Source organism: Chlorocebus sabaeus, chromosome 11 (assembly GCF_047675955.1).
Source record: "Chlorocebus sabaeus isolate Y175 chromosome 11, mChlSab1.0.hap1, whole genome shotgun sequence".
NCBI classification, from domain to species: Eukaryota; Metazoa; Chordata; class Mammalia; order Primates; family Cercopithecidae; genus Chlorocebus; species Chlorocebus sabaeus.
The window spans coordinates 21,202,010-21,225,385 of NC_132914.1; the positions used below are offsets into that span (position 1 = coordinate 21,202,010).

The 23,376-nt window shown below is 37.1% G+C and overlaps 1 protein-coding gene across 2 annotated transcripts in view; it reads left to right on the forward strand.

Annotated features, from left to right (window-relative positions):
- The first annotated feature begins 560 nt into the window (after positions 1-560).
- Positions 561-23,376, forward strand: part of PDE3A (phosphodiesterase 3A) — a 308,603-nt gene continuing 285,787 nt past the window's right edge. The window contains exon 1 of one of the 2 annotated variants that reach the window (XM_073020533.1): positions 561-2,577. In XM_073020533.1, the coding sequence (XP_072876634.1) occupies positions 1,618-2,577 (960 nt within the window). In that variant the 5' untranslated portion in view covers positions 561-1,617. The remainder of the gene's footprint in view (positions 2,578-23,376) is intronic. The other variant, XM_007967850.3, reaches the window with a different exon arrangement.

Sequence of the window (23,376 nt, forward strand, 5' to 3'; positions counted from 1 at the left end):
CTTTGTTAACCTTTTTTGAGGATATGGTCACTAAATCTCAATGTAATTTTACCTTCCACAGTCAAAACCTGTTGTGTAATACTCATAACACTGGATTTAAATGACTGCTGCCTCTCCTTCCTTTCTTTTTATATTACTGTGGTCTAGGTAAGGCTGATTCTTCCATCATTTGAACCAACAGGCCAGGCATGGGTTCTCATAAAACAGACCTTCCAGCAGGAGCAACCAAAGGATTACAACGTCACCTGAAATTGGACTGCTGTTGTACCTGACTTGGGAGCATCTTTGAGTAAGACAGAAGTGGCTGTCATTTTCAGGGACAGTAGAAAGTATGTTGGCTCTCATCTGCCAAGTAGGCAAACACTATCTTTTTTTATTTTTTTCCCTCCAACGTCCTAGGGAGTTCAGCCTCAGGACCAGCCGCAGCCCCCCCCCCCGCCCCCCCCCCCACCCCCCCCCACCCCGGGGCTGCGGTGGGCTGGGCGGTGGATCAGCCTCAGCAGCCCCTGCTCCAGCCTGTATGTTCAACCGGCAGCTTTCCCAGCAAAGGAGCAATCGAGCTGAGGGTAGCGCCTCCTCCGGAGGAGGGGGCGGGAGCTCGGCTGAGAAAGCTTTCCTAGGGAGTTGCCTTAAAGAAAGAAAGCGGAATTGTCGATCACTCCAGTTGCCAGTTTTATACAATTTCAAGCAGTCGTCTCCACTCGTTTCCCCTTTGCAAAACTGCAAATCGCCACCAACCTTGCATCAAAAAGAAGTGGGGAGGAAAAAAAAAAAAGTAAATTTCCTTCTCCCTTCTCACCCTCCCTTTCCTCTCACCCTCCCTTCCTCTCTTGCTCGCTCCTTCTCCCTCCCTCCCTTCTGCGGCTGCCGCTAGTCTCTCGGTCTGGCTCTCTCTCCGACGGGACTTAGCAACTTTTTATTTCTCAGCCCCTTTTCCATTTTTTTTTTTTTTTTTCCATCCTTTGCCATGAATTGGATTGACAGAGGCGGGGGAGGCTTTGCTTTCTGCCCCAGGGAATGGCGATTCGCGTCCTGGGGCCGTGCCAGGGAGAATCGGCCGAGGAGAAAGAAAGAGTGATAGAAAAAGAGCTGCAGGAAGGAAGAGAAGGGAGACCTCCATCTGCCGCGGGCCCGGCGCGCTGCAGCGCAGCGCCGAGCTGCGCCTCGGAATGGCCCGGAGCCCGCCCCGCGCCCCAGACTCCTCCAGCGTCAGCGGCTCCTGCGCGCGGGATGCATTGGGCAATTTTTGAAATCCTGAAGTAGGAAGAGACCCCGGAGGATATAAGTCGGGGGTGGGAGTAGAACAGATAATCTGTAAAAGATATTCAAAGAGAGAAAAGGGGAATCCTGATCGTTTCTGCCCGTGCTTGCTTTCAACTTGAGCGTGCTAGCTTTTAACTTGAAGAAGTCTCATTGGAGCATCTAGCATTCTCCAGGAGTTATTCAAAAGCTGAAACTTTCGGTGGATTGTGGACCTGGGGAGAAGGATTCCGAGGGTGGAATTGGGAAGAGCGTGTGTGTGTGTGTGTGTGTGTGTGCACGCGCGCGCGCGCGTGTAGGTCGGGGCGGGGGCGTCGGGGGGCCACTGGGAATTCGGTGAAGAGGGCACCCCATACCATGGCAGTGCCCGGCGACGCCGCACGAGTCAGGGACAAGCCCGTCCACAGTGGGGTGAGTCAAGCCCCCACGGCGGGCCGGGACTGCCACCATCGTGCGGAGCCCGTATCACCGCGGGACTCGGGCTGCCGTAGCTGCTTGGGAGACCTAGTGCTGCAGCCGCTCTGGCGCTCTCGGAAACTTTCCTCCGCGCTGTGCGCGGGCTCCCTGTCCTTTCTGCTGGCGCTGCTGGTGAGGCTGGTTCGCGGGGAGGTCGGCTGTGACCTGGAGCAGTGTAAGGAGGCGGCTGCGGAGGAGGAGGAGGAAGCAGCCCCGGGAGCAGAAGGGGGCGTCTTCCCGGGGCCTCGGGGAGGTGCTCCCGGGGGCGGCGCGCGGCTCAGCCCCTGGCTGCAGCCCTCGGCGCTGCTCTTCAGTCTCCTGTGTGCCTTCTTCTGGATGGGCTTGTACCTCCTGCGCGCCGGGGTGCGCCTGCCTCTGGCTGTCGCGCTGCTGGCCGCCTGCTGTGGGGGGGAAGCGCTCGTCCAGATTGGGCTGGGCGTCGGGGAGGATCACTTACTCTCGCTCCCAGCCGCGGGGGTGGTGCTCAGCTGCTTGGCCGCCGCGACATGGCTGGTGCTGAGGCTGAGGCTGGGCGTCCTCATGATCGCCTTGACTAGCGCGGTCAGGACCGTGTCCCTCATTTCCTTAGAGAGGTTCAAGGTCGCCTGGAGACCTTACCTGGCGTACTTGGCCGGCGTGCTGGGGATCCTCTTGGCCAGGTACGTGGAACAAATCTTGCCGCAGTCCGCGGAGGCGGCTCCAAGGGAGCATTTGGGGTCCCAGCTGATTGCTGGGACCAAGGAAGATATCCCGGTGTTTAAGAGGAGGAGGCGGTCCAGCTCTGTCGTGTCCGCCGAGATGTCCGGCTGCAGCAGCAAGTCCCATCGGAGGACCTCCCTGCCCTGTATACCGAGGGAACAGGTAAGCACTGGCAACTTCTCTCTCGGCTCTTGGGGAAACTTGAAACACTTGGGAACCGGCGCAGAGTGGAGAGAATCCGAGCGCTGGCAACTAAAGGGAAGATAGCCTAGAAAAGTGGTCTCACTTCAGAATTAATAAGAAACTAGCAGGTTTTTTTTCCCCCTTCTCTTTCACACAATAGTTTTATAACGGGAACAACTGAAACACGATTGAGTAACAAAACTAGATGGCATGTGTAGGGTCTTCCACAGCTGGGCCAACTTTTTAGATCTGCTACACCTGGTGTATGGGTTGCCTACTCTTTTCGGTACTCTTACGCTTTCCTTCCTTAGCAGAAATTTTAGAATTAAGTTTACTCTTTTAGCAATGAGTGATTTTTTTTAACACACAGATTTCACTAGATTTCTAATTTTTAAAAAGTAAAATGTCTTTTTAATGAAATGATATTAAACATTTATGAAAACCAGTAAAAGGATTCCAGAGCAAAGCAAACTATGCTTGAAGGTGAGGAATTGATACACATTTTCTGGTTTTGCAGTGAGTTTTATTTGGAGAGGCTGCAGCTGATAGTACCCAGTTTGTTTTTAAATATAATTTAGGGACATGCATTATTCCATGCTAGTGTGTTTTGTATCACAAACTTCAACTTGGGGAATAATATGTCTGAACTTTGGAATTGTTCAAAATTGTCAACTGCTCTTTAGTGTCAACTAAAAACAAAACAGTTCTCTTTAGTATGTGCATACTTAAGTGGTTATTTGTAAATTCAAATGGATTATTTAGATTTTACAGGAAATACTAATTTGGGAGGCCATTTCTAAGATTGCTGGAGATGTATATCTTCCCACAACGTGGGAGGAGGAGGAACCTGGGATTATAAAGTTGTAAATAAAACTTTAGTCACTTTTGGGGTTGAGTCTCCTTATTATCATTAAATGACTTAAAAGTATAGAACAGTTGCTCTAAAGGACATAAAAGAACAAATCCCAATTTTAAATGCATACTGTGCCTAAAAAAGCATACTGAAGTGTATGCCTCTCTAGTTGAAGCAGATTTGTTCACCTCTGTCTGAAGTGGATTTGACACTTGATGGGGAGGAGGAGCTGGTTAGACACAGCAAGTGGAAATTTACACTTTTCCCTTTAAATTAATGCCTACCTATGGTACTATTAGGACAACTTTAGGGAGCAAGAGAATATCCTAAGATAAAGTAAGCTTTTTCTTTTAAGGTTATTCTGTGGATAATCATTTGGGTATTTCTAAGAAATAGCAGTCACCATATGGTGTGGGTGGCTAGTTTGTTTCTGAAATGGAGTTGATTACACAGACCTATGACTGTTTGACATTATTTAACAGAGTAGATGACAGCATCATAGTCTGTTTATTTTAAAACAAATGTAGTTATTTGCTTTTCGTTTAGATAAAACAAATGCTTCTTGTGTTTAAGCTTACTCTAAGAGTGGAGGAGAAAGCAGGCCACTGACTGATACTTAGTTTTGGTAAAAATTTGGAAATTGTTACAGTAAAGTAAGTTATCTGTTTGAGGGTAAACTAACCATTTTGATTTCTTTTCACAGTTATAGGACAGAATGTCTTTTAAACGAAAACATCACAGCTTTAAGTATGTTCAGAATACACTATTCATTAACTTATAGGGCAATATGATGTGACTATTGCAAAATTCACAACCATAATTTCTAAGGAAAATCTGGGATTTAATCGCAACTTGATTCCAAATTGGTATCATTCACCCTGTGGAATTTTTTTTTATTTTATATTAACATTTATAAATTAAGAAATTAAGGGTGGATAGAAGATAAGAAGGTGGTTAGGTAAATTAACCAGTGGCGTTCATTAACCCACAAATTTTTATTGGTTTTCTCTGGTTTAAATTGATAAATGGAGAATTTGAATTATCTGCAAAGTTATCAAAGTAAGCATTGCATATTTAATGTTTTGCTGATTAATGCTGTTGGAAAATGTAATTGCAATCTACTTCTGTAATTTTCTTTGGTCACTATTTTTTTTAAAGGCTGTGTTAATGAAGATTATTCTAAAGTGAGAAACTTTATGTCTTACGCTTGATGGAAAAACAAGAATACATTTAGCAGAAATTGAGATACTTGAAGTTTTAATGAGGGCATGGGTGAGTGTGTGCGTGTCACTGAAGGCTAGTTTTTATATATATGACCCATTAAAAGTTGTTGCTGAGCATAATTGTGGGGAGTGGGTGGAAACTAACACAGTGTACTATTTTATAAGATAGGACAGTATCTCATATACGTTAACCTTACTGTGTGAAAAGTTCAGGAGCTTACATAGTAAATGGCTTATCTGTTTTATCATAAGGAAACAAACTTCTGATTAAGGGTGCAAAGTGTACCACTGTCATTTGCATACTTTGTGAAGTCAAACATCAAAATAATTATAAAATAAGTATATAACACTCCCCTGAATATCATCTGTCTTTTTTCTGAAGGAATGTTTACTTTCAACTCAAGACAATTCTCATAGGCAACAAGTGAATTTTAAATAGTCATTTAAGAACTTAAAAGCACAGTCTGTCAGAGTCCTCTTGAGAATTTATTTGCACTTTGCTCATTGTGAGGCTTACTGGTGAGAGAATTTCATCATTTTCTTCTCTGTATGAATGGCAGTGGCTAGTTAACTTATGAACTATCCCTCTTCAGTGACCCTCAGTTCTAAAAGTGCAAAGAGAATATATGATAAAATTCTTATAAGAGAAACCAACTGACAGATACATTTTTCTCTCTCCCTCCCTTTTTTCCTTTCAAGAACCGTAAATCTATAGCACTGGTGTCTGTGAATGCAAGTGGGAATATCTTTATTCTCAGGAAAGAACAAAGTTTATAGTTCTTTAAAGCTTAAAGAACTATAAAGTTTGTTTGGCTTTTAGTTTAGTCCTGCTAACCCAGTGTCTGCAATACTGAGGCTGATTTTGTAGATGAGTGTGTCAAACTACTTTTTTGGTTGCCCGTGTTAAGAAGGCAAGTGTCTGTTAAGGTGGGTGTATCTTTTCTAAGTGGACTTTCGCATCCCAGAGCAGATATGTCTCTCTCAAAGTACCACTGTGTCCTCGGCCCCAAAATGGGAATATACAGAGGTACCTAGACTTTCTTGGACTGTTAGATATTATGCATGATTAATATGTTATTTTTCATTGTAAAATTTTAACTTTGCAATTTTTTGCTTTTGGAAATTGTATTTGAAGGGGTGTCTCTCCATTCTCTTTATAAATAAAGAACTATAATTGGCTGCTCATTCCTCTCTAATTCCTGAGACCACCTTATACATTCACTTTTGAAAGATTTCAAACCAATGCAATTTTATTTTAGTTACTTGTTAAGAAAAATGTTATATTTTTACCTGTGGTTCCAGATAAACACAAAGGCATATGACTGTTACATTAATGCATCTGTACCACTTAATGATGACATTTTTTGTGATGAATACAACATCATCCATTTTGATCTTAGTTATTAAAAGAAGAGTCAAGTTTTTCATCACTGATGTGAGAAAGACACTTTCAGGAGAGAAAGCAAACAACAGCAAAGCAAAAATAGGAGAAATGGGTATGGTGTTTGATGGTAGGCACAGGATGGGAGGCACTGTTATTCTTTGACAAAAAAACTTGCTTATTCTCAAAATGTAAAATACATTGTTTAAATTCCTAAATGCCTTTCAATATAAACATATTGCTCAAATTGAGTAAGTTTCAGAAATAATCATGGACTTTTAATTAAATTGTAACTTCTGCATTTCAGTAGTGTTACTCAGTTTATGGTGATTCAACGAGCAATACTGATTACTTTTGACTTGGTGACAGAATTAAAATTAAATAATGTTAATTTCTCAAAATACTGAAAAAGGAAAACAAGATTTCCTTATCCCTTGGGAAAGGTGAAGGAAAAGAATTTTTTTGTGTGTGGGGGACAAAAATTGTGATTTTACTTTGTGAATACAGATATTTAAAGCATACTGAAAAACTTTTTTAAGTGACATAAATAGTCAGTGAATCTATATAAATTTACAGAGGCTGGAAGGAGTGAACACAGTAATTTTACTCTTTCTGCATTGAGTCGAAAGTGTAAAAAGTTAAAACTGTAGAACTGAAAGAAATGCTGTGTATGCTGGGCTGTCATGTTAATTAAATAAACAACCAGAACAGTGACTCTGTGTATGAAATACATTTTGAAAAGCCTTGGGGGAGGGGGTGCAGGCAGGCAAGGGTGAGTGACACTGGCATGAAAAAACATTCATTCTATCTGCAGTGACATTTGTGTGAATTTGTTGTAGTCTATTAGGAAATTCAGCTCTGAGAAATAATCTCTTCAGAGTGCTAGTTGAATAAAGGCTTTACAAATTCAATTTTACTTCTATTCTAAGTAAGTTCTCATTCTGTCAAGGTAGGATGTTTATAAACCTCAAAATTAGAAGTATGCCTATATATTTTGAGATTTTTCCATTAATACGGTTTGTGTCAGCCCAGTAGAGTCAATGTCGACTTCATTGAAAACATGTGTTATTTTATCTATCAAAAGAAACAGTTTATTTTGGGATTAGGATGGGAGTTGTATTTTTGAGAAAGAGTTATTGTTGTGAGTTGTACTGTCCTGGATGTGTGAAGATAATCAATGCAGCTATTGTATCATGCTTTTGCATTGGCTGATGGCGAAATGTCTTATGCTCCCGGAAGTGATGCATAACCCTACAGGTTTATGGTGAATTGTTTACTTGGCTGCCATGTGTCTCCTCTTCATTGGAGTCTTCCTGCTCCATTTCTGTGTGGTGTTTATGTCTTCTAAAAAAACCCCCTCAAATTGAGATTAAAAAATTGTATGCTTATATTCTGCATTCATGTGTTTAATGAACCTCTGTGAAATAATTCTAAAGACCCTCAGAAAGTCCAGTCTCCTATTCTTGTACCTAAAGATGTGTTCCATTAGTGTTCAAATGAAGATAATTCCTTTATATAGAAACTTGAATCCTTTTGGTAATTACCTATATATACTTTCACGATAGTATTTTTTTATTAAAGGAGTTTTTTGTTTTTTTTTTAGTAAGGCTACTGTGGAATTGTTTTAACTTTGAACTGCGAATGTATGTTTGTGCTGTTATTGATATAAAATATACAGATTTCATTACTGAAAAAAAGTCTAACAGATGCGCCTGAGTTGTAGTTTAGAGGAAGATGTGTTGTATAACAATTGTAAAAAATATTAGTTGGCCATACCTGTTCATTGTGAATGTATACCAGTGTTTTAAAAGAAGATGCTACCTGTAGCTAATGTTACCCATTATCCACGAAGGCCTTTGATCAATCAACCTACCAGGTCTCAAATCAACACATTTGATCTGTGCATTAGTCCTTGTGCTAAAAATGATACAAATAATACACAGAGAGATGTGACACAGCATTTGTCTCTCCAAAGTTTACAGCCTAGTGAGAGTAATGAGACATGAACATAAGAAAAAGGGAAGTCACAGTGAAATCTTAGATAATGGAGAAATGTGTATAATAACTTAGAGCAGGTTTTTAACCTGGCTCCAGGACTCATTCACCTCTGCTCTGAAATTATATGCAAAACTTCATTTGTTCATTCTTACGAGCAAAAAGTCTTAGTGTCATAGGTTTTCAGAAGGTCCTCAACATATACATGGTTAAACATCAATGGTTTAGATTTTAAGCAACTTACATTTTGAAGACATGGAGAATATTTTGGAAAATGGAAATTAGTTTGGTGTACCTCTACAGTCTGCTCTGAAACAAAGGTAAAATATTGTTAGATTTAGGACATGTTACACTTCAAAATAGGACACTGATTGTGTTAATGTCGAGTTAGTTTATGACTGTAAACCGCTGGTTGCACTGATATTTTAAATGCTTAATTCTGAAAAGGCTGTAATTAGTAGACTAGAATTATTCTGATTTTAGAGAGAAGGAAACTGAGAGTTAGCTAAATGTGTGAAGACAGCCCAAGGCAAGATGGCTTTTGTACATTTCCTCTTTGACTTGACTATGCTACTGGGGAAACAGAGTAGGAAAGGAGTCAGGCTGGTAACTTTAAGCCTAGGTATTATTTGTAATTTTTCACATGGAGCCAACTCTAAATTCTCATTCAGTATTAAAAGATTGAGTCATCAGATTGAGTGTCAGATGTGTAAATAACACAAAACTTGTTCAGCCCTTACAATGAATTTTCTGGTAATCAGATAATACCAGGTAGTCTCTGGAATGAATTATTCTTGACTTTGTCACATAAATGAATATCAGTTGCACTGAAAAGTCTAACTTTGTGGAGTCTTATCAAACAAAAGTATTTAGCAGTGGCTGAAATATTGAATAGATTTTCAATACGTTGATTTTTGTATGTTCAGGATTTCAAAATTCCAGGCAAAATGTAATCTGCAAATCAGTAAGGCATTTCTTCATTAGCAAAAACAACTGGTAATATTTTTCACCGGTTTTTATGCAGCGTTTCCTTAGAATTTCATTAAAATATAAGTAAATAGGATATAATAATCAGAGGAGGTCATGAAGAACATTACCATTTCGAAGATGGAAAGCTATTTGAGAAGAGTCACCAACTAAGCAATGTCTGTGTTTTTTATCTGATTAGACCTGTCATTTCTTATTTAGGAATCTGTGAATGATTATTAAAGCTTTCAAGGATAGCCAGTCTTACTAACAATAGTAATAACATTACTTTAAGTGTACTCATGTTCTTTCATCCTGAGAAGATGACTGATTATAAGGGGCACATGTTGTTTGCTGAGGTGTGTGTATGTACATGTGCATGTGTGTACCTGTATGTGCATTTATGATTTGTGTGTGTGCGTGTGTGATTTTCCCCTGGCATAAAATTGCTTTGGTTGTATCAATTTAGTGAAGAAACAGTGTCACCCAGTGGCTTTGATGAAAACAGTCCTATAAACATTATAGATAAGCACTGTCCAATAGAGATGCAACACAAGCCATACATTTGATTTTACATTTTCTAGAGGCCATACATACCCAAGAAATGGGTGAAATGAATTATAATAGTATGCTTTATTTAACCCAGCATAGCATGTCAAGATATAATCAGTATAAAAAAAATGAAATATTTTGCATTCTCTTTCTTTGTGAGTCTAAATATCGTGTGTGTTTTACACTAAAAGCACATTTCAGTTTGGCCTAGCCCCATTTCAAGTGTTTAAATAGACACAGGGGGCTAATGGCTACCATATTGGGCAGTGCAACTCTGTATTTTTAAAGATTTGTAATATTTGAGATACTGATGTCACCTCTTCAGTTATAATGAAAAATCTTTGTAGATTTAATAACAATATACAGTCTTTACAATTATATCTGTAATCTTGATAGCTCAGTTTTGTACCACTCTAATAGTTGCCAAGTCTATCTCCCCTTTTTTCTTCATTTCTCATTATTGCGTTTATTTTAAAATATGATTATTTTCGTTGGAGAGGGAGATTTAGCAGAGTTCCTTAATAAAAGACCTTTATGTTAACCTGATTTATAACACAGTATCAATATTTCCAGTTAATTATGAATTTGTCTTTAGGAGTTTGGTATGTAACGGGCATTCCTTATGGATACACTGTAAACACAACACATGTTCATGATGATTAGTCTATAACTGGGTTATCTAATGTCTCTTTAGAAATGAAAGTGCTTATGTTTGTAGTGCAAGTCATTATCTTTGTAATTTAGGAAACTAAAAGTCACAAACCTGCTCGTTGCTTTAATGGATGAAAATTGTAACAGTGTGTGTAAAGAGCTGATGACTTTTCACTATTGCTTATATAAATACCACTTTCATGGAAACACAATGAAAATGGTTCATTTTGTGTATAGAGTGGATTGGAGATTTTGATAGTGTGGAATTTTTAAACTAGGAATTGAGATTAGGTGACTTTTGGAGCCATTTTCTGAGTTCTCTCTGGTTTGCAATTTCAAACTGATTTCAGATGAAAAAGTCTGGAAATGTTTAATATCATGTCCTCTCCATCATCTTTCCTGACTCTATGAATTCATTAACAGTAGCCATAATTCCAAAGCTACATCAAGAAATAAAGGGAAAATTATATATGGCATTTTACTTTGTATGTAGATATATAGATTAACTTTTTAAAAGACATTTATTTTGTATATAATGTTTATATCTGTGTGTGATACTCTCAGTGCTTGGGACAAGGTATATTATTTATTTTTATGCTGCAGATTAAGTATAGATAGATTTTTATCATAGATACATAGATTTTCACTTACTAGGAATTCTAAAAAGATCAAAAGGCAATAGAATCATGGTATACAAAGAAGCACATTTGGATAAAATGAAATAATGTGGACACTGGCTCACTTCTGGTAAAGTTGACTTAATTTAGACTTCTTGAAGAAGCTAGCTGAAGAATGAAATGTCATTGTAACACACATCTGTTGCTTGAAAGAGTTTATACTTGAATGTAACTAGTTACTGTTAGCTCTGGTCAATTTTGAAGTTGATTTAAATTAATATAGAGGATGTTCCGGTACTTTTTTTTTTGTTTTTTTGTCAGTCTTTTTCTGTTCTCCATCTCTATCTACATACACATTTTATTTCATTTCATTTTCTTTTTACCTAATAGATTATTCTCCCTCAGAATGTGTTTCAAATTTTAAGGAATGCCGTTCTGTCTCTCCCAGTACCTTGTTAGAATATTGAAATAAGTTTATGCAAGAATCTTGTGGTTTTGGTTTAATAGGATTTTAGTAAAAATTTTCCATCTTGTGAAGTAAGTTTAAATAACTGAATATTTATGCTATGTCTGTGGCAAGTGTTTCCTTCTCTCCAGGTATAAACCACTTAAAGAGACCTAATGGAAGTTTGAAGTCATAGAGATATTATTCAGTGGGGAATGTTTAATTTTGTGGCAACTGCTATACTGCTATGTGCTATATTCCACTGCTATGTGGAATCAGCATCCTTAGCCCATTTTTAAGCTGGCATGGACACAAATAAATGAAATAGGTTTTATTTTTTATCGTATTTTAGAGATCCACTTCAGAAATGCTCCTTAGCAAGCAGTGTTTGTCCTCGTGGTATGAAACATCCTCTTGTTTGGGAGTTATTAATTCGGGGTCCAGCCTCAGCAGCAGTCCCTCAGGAAGTTTGGAAGGGAGAGAGCCTGCTGAACTGCTTATGCTGTATTGAGAATTTGCTTTCTAGTCTCAGGAACTAAGGAAGTCAGATTCAGATTAAGACAATTTTTATTATAAAAGGAATCAAATTTTTGTAGCTTCCTTTTCTCAACCATCAGCATTTCATTTAGAAAATTCTGGCCCAGTGTCTTGCTTATTGTAAGTGCTGGCTGGATGGTAGGAAAAATGGATGAAAAAGAAATAAGAGACTTTTAACTTGAAATATTTATCTCCCCATTCTCCTGAGATTGAGGTGGTGACTTAATTGATTTAAGGAAATTTCTATGGAAAGAAGAGAAGAAATAGACTATCAACAAACCTATACATTTTCATTTTTAACATGATGTTTACATTTTGGTTACTTAAAAAAATATTTTCTTGCATATATTACATGAGGGACTGTGCCCTTACTAGTAGGAAATCCCATGTTCAGCATGAGTCCTAGATAACTATTTTTAGTTCACTCTCAACTGAAAATAACCAAAGCTACCACCAAGATCATTGTAGTATAAAACTTTGAAAGAGTTCTGAAATTAGGGTTCATCTTTTAGAAAAATAAAATATCAAGTGTATTTCACATTCAACTAATACATTGAGAGAGAACAAACTCTGTCTTTATTTTCTTCCATTCCATCCCACAGGGCTCTGACAGGTGCTCTTCGGCTATCACCTTTTTTACACTCTAGTAGTCTGCATTCTTGTTGGCGGTCCTTACTGAATAGCTGTGTTTTGTGAAAAGTCTCATGTAAGGCAAATGCCATCTCTTTAGCTTTTAATTGTGATCAATTACAAAACAAAGTTTGAGATGGTTGCTTCCAGAGATGACATTGTGAAATTGACTTTTTAAAAATGTCATCCAACTGCAGTGCTAGTTTCATCATGTGGAATGATCTAGAAATTTGGTAGCCTAATTTCAGAGTCAAGTTGAACTGAAAAATCAGAAGCTTATCGGGTTTTATGGAATAATAAATTTAGCTTTTCAGTCATTTTTCTTTGGTCCACCTAGTTTTTAATAGAACTTGACTTGTGAAAATCGAACAATTTAAGTCAGATAAGAATGTTTTGTTGCTGTAGTTTTAATACTTAGAGAAGGTACAGTATTGTCATATCCTCTCACTGAAATCAGAGACATATCTTTTGAGTATGTTAGGCAGATGATCATGACATTAGATGAACTAGGAATACGATGTTTAGGGAAGAAGTGATTTCCAACCTTATGGTGTCAAGTTTCTTTTTATCTGTAGATGTCAAGTGTTCTCACAGGCAGACTTTTTAGAGTTTGCTATCACTGACAGCTTCCAGAGTTTGAGAGTTTTTTGAATATACTATTTAAAAAAATCTCAATATGGTTTTTATTTGAAAAAATATATTACTGAGACATTCATTATAAATTAAACTGAAATAAAATATAATGAAACTATTTGTGAGTTTCAATTTTGTAAAACATTTTAGAAGCAAAATCATTTGTTTGCATTTTGAGATAAGGAGCTGTGTGTAGCACCTTGAATCCTGTCTGTTTTTATTCCTAGGGATTGTTTTTCCTATAATTGGAGTTGTTTTTTGCTAGATAAGTAGGAGCTAAATTACAGCATAGTTATTAAGGCAATAACCTCATTTTGTCCACTTCTCATCATTCCTTTTTACTTAAATAACAATTAGATTTACTCATCTTAACCCCTTTACAGAACTATAGCTAGAGCTTTTAAGTGTTTTTGGTGGAACTTCCTTAAGCAATTAACTAGTCCTAATAAAAAGTGTGAGAATTAGATTGGGAATGTTTATGCATATATAACTAAACAACGATTAAGTAAGTTATCTAAAAAATAAAGTGACATTCAAATGTGAAAACCACCATAAAAATGAGTGCCAAAAACGAACAGTAGTATTTTTGTTTGTGCAGAAAGAAGACTAGATCAAAATCAAATGAATAATTCCTCAGCTTTCAAAAAATATTTTTATGGTCTTTTGAGGACATAATATTAGTTCACATAAAAACTAGAACCCTATATGCTTTGAAAAGAGGAGAAGACACTGAGAAAGACACTCTTGGAAGCTGGGTGGGAAATCCAGTCATGCATTGCCTCAAGAGCTGTCATTAGACCAAAACCACTCAGGGGATGATGGTCTGTGTAAGAGATCCTAATGCTATTCATGAACTCTCCTGACATTCATTAGTTTCCAAGACATTGATTCTTATTCTTTAACTTTTTAGCACATTTATCATTTTTACTTATACATGCATGCTAATAGCAATCTTATGTGAATTTTTACCTCTTATATGACCAGAATTGATTAAAAATGTCAGCAAGTTTTTTATTTAAAAATCTCAGAACTTTCTCCATTGTACACTGAATATTTGCTACATTGTAAGCATTTCAGTATGACTAGATTCTTCTTTTGTTCTAACTTCTCCCCTGTTGATAATTATTCTTATATAACTATAATGCCATGTTAATCAAACTATTGTTTATGAATTATAAAAGTAAATGCCCCTGGTTAATAGATTAATCAACCTGCCTTAGATGCTTTTGAAGTCTGTGAGGACATTGCCTAATTTCACCTACATGTAGTTACATATCATTTGACACCCTCTAAATTGAGCTGTTTATTGTAGTTCTCAAAATTTACTGTGAATAAAAATTATTTGAGAAAACTATTGAAATTCAGACCTTTCAATACTGGATTATAGATTCTGTAGCCCTCCAGATACTTTGATTCAGTTCAGTGTAGAGGGGGGTCCAGAAATCTGCAGTTTTAAGGAACACCCCCGTTGCTTCTGTTGAGAATCACAGGACCATAAACTGCTGTCTACCAAAACTGTACAGGAAGTTCTGACTTTGGCAGTCCAATTCAATGAATAGTTTAAAAGTGCTTGGCTCAGACAAGAAGGGTCAGTATCATGGGGAAAAACTATACACACACACTGTAGTTTATGAACCTATGACGTTCATGAATGTTTCACTTTGATTTCATTTCTTTGAAGTTCAAAAAAACTTAATTGATGATACCTCAAAGAAGTTTTTTTGATCACCCTGGATATCAATTTCCTCATCCGTAAAATAGGAATAGGAATGTCAGCTTCACTACGTGTCTCATATGGCTGTTATAAAGGCTAAATCAAAATAAATTGCTACACAAATGTTAAATAGAAAGAATGTATGCACTCTCTGGACTGACACAGACCAAAGCTTGTATTATATACCAGTTTCTTAAACTTTCAAAACTTTAGTACCCTGTCTATACCATAAGAATAATGTAACTGATTTCTTAAGGTTGCGAAGGTCAAATTAATGAAATAATGGACAGAGGTTCTTGTAAAACATTGTGCACAGCTGAACGTGAATAATACATATTCTTGCCCATTAGGGCCAGGTCATTGAAGGTTATAGGCTAAATTTCAGAAAGCACTATGTAAAACAATGCAAACAAATTTGCATTTGATTACAAAAACAAGTCTTAACAAAATATGCAAATCTAATGGAAGTTAATTAAAATGGTGTTAGGGAGTTAAATTGTAAGCAAAACCACTGCCAAGTGAGGCGTCCTAGGAACCAGATAACGTAACAATAGAAGGAGAGAGATCTGACAGGGACTTCAGATGTTTCAGGTGCTTCATTGAAAAAGGCTTAAGAGAGATATTTAAGAAAAGTAATGGAGTCCTTGAATGTCTTTGTAAAAATGATGCTTTTGAGGGTCAGTTGTGTCGTGTGTCCTATAACCCCAAGTACAGAGACTTGATTCGTGCTTTAAATTTGCTCTGTACTCTATCTACCATTATAACCTATATTTTGTCTTGAAAAACAAAATGATTTTCAAAAATTTTAGTTTCATTTTTCATGGTAAAATTTTAGTCATGCCCTTCCTTTTTCTCATTATATACCAGTGGTGCCATTATTCTCAAATGACAGGGACTTACTGCTTATTAACTGTATAATACAGCTAAGCGCTGGCTCAGCTGTGGCCCTCAGTGGAAGGTGGTGAGTGTTTATTTTATCACATAAAAATATTTCTCAGGATGCTCTATCTTTTACCGGCTTCCACAGGGCTTTACTCTAGGCCTGAACCCTCAGACCACTCTTCTTCCAGATTTTTCCACTTATTGAATGATCTTTCAGTCTAGTCTGAGGTAGTTATTTTGGTTTGGCCCTAGGAGCAGCAGGAGTCCTGTGGAGTCTCAGGCTACTCCTATTGGTTTCAGTTTATAAATTCTGCCTAGAGTGGTCATCTCTTTCCTAACTTGGTTACAGAAAGTCCATGGATTTCCACTTTTGTGATAGAAGATGGAAAAAGGTGAGGAGGAGGGGACAGCAGATCACATAGACCATGAGGGGTCATTGCAAGACTCATTCTGAGGCAGATGGGATACCATCAAAGGATTTTGAGCAAAGAAAGGATGTTACCAGCCTTATGTTGAATAGGATGTCTCATATTCTGTGTGTCGAGAATAGGTGTTATGATGTAAGAAGGTAACCAATTAAGATTGTTATAATAATCCAGAGATGATTGGGAATTGGACCAAAATGATCGTGTCGAGGCAGATTTTATTTAAAGTCAGTACTGCCAAGTTGGGTATTGACTGGCTGATACTTCCTTTGAGGATAGACAGAGAGTTCCTTTAATGTTTTCTCTTATTTTAGGTACCAAATAATAAAGGAATATTTATCTTTATTTCATGCTTTAAAAAGATCTGATTGGGTTGACATTTTTTTTTTTCTTCTAATTTTATCTTCTGCCTACACCTTCCAGAAGATGTACAAACTGGAGACCTGACATTCGGGAAGGTCATGAAATCTGCTTACATGGAAATAAATTCTAATCAAGCATCTCAAACTCTTCACAAGTTTTTCAGTTCGTTAGGATGCTATAACATTTTGTGTAATAAAAGTTGGTTTTGAAATTTTATTTTGATATAAATGTCTTTATATTTTAAAATCCATTTTAACAAGATGAAATTTTAATAAATTTGTGTCATTCACATGCTCTTCCTTTTAAAGAGATGTATTTGCAGCTGATAGTCCTCATATATTTTTTTAAAAATTTAATTTAATTTAATTTTAAAGTTCCAGAATACATGTGCAGGATGTACAGGTTTGCCACATAGGTAAACGTATACCATGGTGCTTTGCTGCATCTATCAACCTGTCACCTAAGCATTAGGTCCAGCATGCATTAGCTATTTATCCTGCTTTTTTCACCCTGTCACCCCACCTGACAGATTCCACTGTGTTGTTCCCCTCCCCGTGTCCATGTGTTATCATTGTTCAGCTCCCACTTATAAGTGGCAACATGTGGTGTTTGGTTTTCTGTTTCTGCATTAGTTTGCTAAGAATAATGGCTTCCAGCTCCATCTGTGTCCGTGCAAAGGAGATAACCTCATTCCTCTGTATGGCTGCATAGTATTCCATGGTGTATATGTACCAAATTTTCTTTATCTAATCTATCATTGATGGGCATTTGAATTGATTCTATGTCTTTGCTATTGTGAACAGTACTGCAATGAACATATGCGTGCACATATCTTTATAATAGAATGACTCATATTTCTTTGGGTATATTCCCAGTAATGGGATTGCTGAGTAAAATGCTATTTCTGGTTCTAGGTCTTTGAGGAATCACCACACTGTCTTCCATGATGGTTGAGCTAATTTACATTCCCACCACCAGTGTAAAGGCATTATTATCTCTCCACAGCCTCACCAGCACCTGTTGTTTCTTGACTTTTTAATGATAATTGCCATTCTGACTGGCATGTGATGGTATTTCAATGTGGTTTTGATTTGCATTTCTCTAATGATCAGTGATGTTCAGCTTTTTTTTCATATGTTCGTTGGCCACATAAATGTCTTCTTTTGAGAAGTGTCTGTTTATGGCCTTTGTCCACTTTTTAATGGGGTTGGGGTTGTTTGTTTTTTTGTTTTTTCTTCTTTCTTTTTTTCTGGTAGAGTTGGTGTTTCACCATATTGGCCAGACTGGTCTCCGTCTCCTGACCTCAAGTGATCCGCCTGCCTTGGCCTCCCAAAGTGTGGGATTATAAGTGAGAGCCACTGTGCCTGGCCTTTTTCTTGTAAATTTAAGTTCCTTGTAGATTCTGATTAGACCTTTGTCAGATGAATAGATTGCAAAATTTTTCTCCCATTCTATAGGTAGGTTGTTCACTTTAATGGTAGTTTGTTTTGCTGTGCAGAAGCTCTTTAATTAGATCCATTTCTCAATTTTTGCTTTTGTTGCAATTGCTTTTGATGTTTTTGTCATGAAATCTTTGCCCATGCCTATGTCCTGAATGATATTGTCTAGATTTTCTTCTAGGGTTTTTATAGTTTTTGGCTTTGAATTTAAGTCTTTAATACATCTTGAGTTAATTTTTATATAAGGTATAAGGAAGGAGTCCAGTTTCAATTTTCTGCGTATGGCTAGCCAGTTCTTCCAGCACCATGTATTAAATAGGGAATCCTTTGCCCATTGTTTGCTTTTGTCAGGTTTGTTGAAGATCAGACGGTTGTAGATGTGCAGTCATATTTCTGAGTTCTGTATTCTGTTGAATTGGTCTATGTGTCTGTTTTTGTACCAGTACCATGCTGATTTGGTTACTGTGGCCTTGTAGTATAGTTTGAAGTCAGGTAGCATAATACCTGCAGCTTTGTTCTTTTTGCTTAGGATTGTCTTGGCTGTGTGGGCTCCTTTTTTGGTTTCATATGAATTTTAAAGTAGCTTTTTCTAATTCTGTGAAGATTGTCAATGATAGTTTAATTGGAATAGCTTTGAATCTATACATTACTTTGGGCAGTATGGCCAGTTTCACAATATTGATTCTCCCTATCTGTGAGCATAGAATGTTTTTCCATTTGTTTGTGTCCTCTCTGATTCCTTGGATGCTCTAAATATCTTAAGCTCTAGTATAGCAAAGACATGAGACTTTCAAAGAAAATTCAAAGCGTTCTCTGTTAGTCTTTGAATAGTCTGACAAATCCCATTTCCATCAAAGACATATTGCCAATACATCCCAGGTCTTTTTATAGAGGAAATACTTTTATTTTGTTTTCATATTAACTCAGACCATCTGTTGACCTACAGAGCACTTCAGTGAGAGGTGCTATATAAATATTTAAATTATGATAGCTGATTGCTCTGTAAGTTTAGAGTTTGCTGATTCTATATTGTGGTTAATTTCTGATTATGAAGCATTTTTACATACTGCTTGGGAACAACAAAAGATAAGATATTTTAAAATGTGTGAAATGAAGAGTTTTTAAATCACGTGGGAAAATACTTTTGATGACTGGAAAGTGAAATCATGAAACAAAATTGAGGATAGGCCAAATTCATAGCAGAAAGGAAACTTGTCAAGATGTTCATTCTTGTTTATGTCAGAGAATAATGGGTTATTTTTACGTACTTTTATATCCTTTTTCTGTATTTTGTAAGTTTTCAAACCTTCACACGTATTTTACAATCAGAAAAACAAAGCTTTATAAAGAAATGTAGTCCTTTGACATTGTTCCTTTGGATATGTTCACAGAATATGTTATTAGGGCCATTGCCTTAGTGGTTGTTTGGGTTGGAGACATGGAAATTGCACCTCCAGGTGCTTTTAGGAATGGTAATGCGTGATATTCAATACTGTGTAAAACACCCTTGGAAGTAAAATCCTTTTGCATTCCTAATTTTTGACCCAGACGGCTGGACAGGCTTAAAATTTCTTGTAAGATTGGAGATCCTACTGGTACCTGATCCTCCAAGGTAGATCCCTGAAATTTTAGATCAGCCTGCAGACAATTTTTGTAACTTTACCTGAAGGCAGAGTTTTATGAAAATATATACATCCACGTATATGTACATATATACCGAAATGTGTTTCAGTTTTTACAAAGGCTTTTTGGTGTCTTTTTGTTTTAGGGGTGGCAACAAAACTCTGCCACCACAACTGATACATTGAGAGGAACATGAAAACAAAAGTTTTTCTACTAAGGAGAGAAAATTTCTTATAAGACATGTAGAAGAGAGTATTGTACTACCTCACTGATTACCAGGCCAATAAGGTTACAAATAAACATCAGGTTCGTAATGATTATTGTGTAAAGTAATGAGCATGTTTTCTAAAAATGAGTTATTTCTGTATTTTGTTGTTTTCATGTATTTGAGTTACATACACTGTATATAATATTGATTAACTTCAGTTTTGCTTCTTAGGATTTTGCTGAGTATTCCCTGCATTTCCTGCATAAGACTAAGGAACTTTATACATTTCCATTTGCTATTCCTTGTTCGAATAAATGAATACAGAAAGAAAGCAATGTGTACATAATATTTTTTTAAAATCCTGCCACATCTAGGATTATTAAAATGCTTTTTCATTTGAAGAGCTGTACAATTTTGCAGAAATAAATTTGAGAATATTAAAACAGTTTCTATAACTACTTAGAAAAATAGAGAGAGTGCTCTCGCTTAACCAAGAAAAAAAATCTTTCTAGAAGAAAATATGATAGAATCAGAGAATATAAACAGAAAAATCACTTTTACTCAATCAATCATTCCACCCAGTTTTTACTGTTCTGTCGAAGAAGAGTTAACAGGATAGTACTAGCTGATCACGCTTGCGATGGTTGAGTTAAGGTGACGGAGGTGGGTAGCCATTTCCTTTCTCTCTCTCTCTCTGTGTGTGTGAGGAGGAAAGGGGGCAATCAGGACTGAAGTTAGCATTTGGGTGGACTCCAGATCTCAGTCTTGCAGGTCAGAGATGCAATTTTTCCATAAAACTAGAGGTTATCTACTGTGGAGGCACACTAATAATAAAACTGTATCTCATCAATCAGAATGTCAGGTTATTAATGGACACAGGAATTTAACTGTAAGGAAGACCAGAATGCCAGTACTTACTAGTCAGTGCCTCTTGTTTTTAGTGGGAAAGTCACCTTTAGCATGGTTGGCTCCTAGACTGCAGCTGGGGATCTCTGGCTTGTGGGAATTCTCCTTGGAAAACTTACACTGTTTGCGTTTTTTATTCCAGAACGTTTGAAGTGTGCCCACAACATCCCAGAAAGTGTGGGGATTGCTGGGGGAAGATTCAGAAGTGAACCTCCCTTGCACCCTCCCTGAGTAAAGATACTACAGTAACAAATGATTATAGTGCCAAGGGATAAATGCTTTGAAAAACAGAAAGTCATGAGAACTTTGCCCTCCAGAAAGGTCATAGCTAAATTTAATGCTCAAATACCATCACCCTCTTAACTTGGATTTCTGGTAAAGTTCTGTCTTCCTGTCTTTTCTGACTTTTCCTTTTGATTTATGTTTAACTTTCTCATGTGTTTATGTTAGTAGTAAGCCAACTGTAATCAATTTTGGTACAATATAAAGAATGTATCTAAAATAGAAAAAAACCCCAAAAAACCCAGGGTATTTGTAAGAGTATTTCTATATATTTTCTCTGTGGGCATAAGGCCCAGAGGATATGAGGTAGGGAAGGATTAAGATGTGTTGTAGAGCTGGACACCAGGTGTAGAGTGCATACTGGGTTGTGGAAAAGACATGTGGAACCGATTGTCCTGCTTTTGTACTGAGGAGTAGAGGTGGGATGGTGGGAAATTTTAAGAGGTACCATAAGGGGAATGTGGAGCTGGTATAGAGGGCAGGCGGGATGAAAACTTGAGTGTTTTAAGATTAGGTTGAGGAATTTGATATTTTATGTGTACCAAGCATTATATTTTTTAACCTAAGAGTGATGTGAACAGTTTAAACATAATTATACTAGCAATGGATTAGGTGGGGACCCAAATGGACACAAGGAGGCATTTAAGAGAGTATTGTGAAAGTCCTGGGTAGAGACATTGAAAATTCATTAAGATACTAGTGGTGGGCAGGAAAGATGATTTACGAAAAAAAAAAACAAACTGCAGTTGGGAGGATTAGCCTGTGATTGATAGTGGAAGGTGTTAACAAAGGGCGTTAACACCACTTAAAATTGTGAACCTGACAAACTAGAAAGATAGTGGTACTGGTCATTGAGGAAGAAAAGCATCAGATCAGTTTTTGTTTATTTTAGTTTCGGGATGAAGGAGGGAAGATGATGTGTTTGATTCGGACATATTCAGTGTATGTTACTTTTCTACCTCATGTGACCTTGTCTGCTTGAAGCTGCTCAATTTTCTTAGTTCACACAAAATATTTTAATACCACAGCCATGTTAGTTCACCATATTTTCCTGATTAGTATGTACATGCTTTTTAGAACTGCAGCTTCTTGTGCCCAGCCTATCACTACAAACACAGAAAGGTTGTAGGCTTTGGATATTTTAATTTGTGCAAAGACTATCACCCTATTTAAGATTAGATGTTAAGCACAGTCCTAAATCTTACAGGGCAGATGACTTTTTTACTGTTGGTGCTGAATCCTACCGATGAAAGATATTACTGAGTCAGTACAGACTTCAACTTCTGTGTAACCCTCTAACGATCCCCAGGGCAATATGCTGTTGTAACCTTTGATCACACTTAAAAAGTACATGGGCAAGGTTCTTATCCTTGAGCAGATGAGTGCTTTTCATATGACTAGTTAAAAGCTTACTTTATCAGTAGAGACAATCTAGGCTGTCGAGAGAAGTTAACCTTGTAAAATTATCAGGTTGAGTTCCGCTTTGATGTTTTTCTTGGGTTATCCTAGATGCTTACTATGGTTTGCCTTTTGTATAGTTAATATACGTATGTATAAATTAGGCTACATTCAATATATATAAATATATATTATGTATATAATATATAATATATAAATTATATTATGTATATAATAAATATAGATATATATATAACATATATAAAATTCTGGACCATTGACTCTGGATCAAGGGCCCATAAGTGCAGTCCACTGTTGATTCTATGCTCACATAGTGAATTTTCCCGCATCATACAATCTCCATTGCTTTCATTACTCTTCTAGACTTGTCTTTATATATCATAGTAAATTTTTGGAGGACTTTTTTTTTTCTATTTATGTATGTGTTACTTTTCCTGAAAAGCATCATTGCTGTTGTATCACAGGAATGGTGGGAAATTAAAGGTAGAGCTCAATTTATGAAATGCCTAACAAGTGATCTTTGTTAAGCTTTTGCTTAATCACTGCCATAATAGGGAACTAAGTCCCCTTCCATGCCATTTCATTCTCCCCCTTTCCTCTCCTCTCTGTTTAGATATGGTCTTTGAAACTGGGGAGTCCAGAACCTAGTACAACAGATGTGGCGTGACTGGAACAAAGCAAAGTGTGACTGTCACCTCTTTTGTAGAAAAAATAATTTGTGAACCTTTTTACACCATACACTTGCCTAAGCATCAACTCTAAACCTACAGAACATCAACACGTGGGTGAGCAGGAAGGAGAACGTGTAATTTTGTCATATGCCTACTTAAGAACCACTGGTCTAGTTAATGAGATCCTTAACACATACTGGGACTGCACTTGCTTTTTTTTTTGTCAGCATAATAATCTATAGATGCATATTTTGTTTTTATTAGCTAAAGCTTTGAAGACCTTCACGTGAGTTAATACTATGCTGCATTCATCTGTCGTGTGCCTTTGGTGCTTTAGATCTTCTGTTTTTTGTTTGGTCTCAA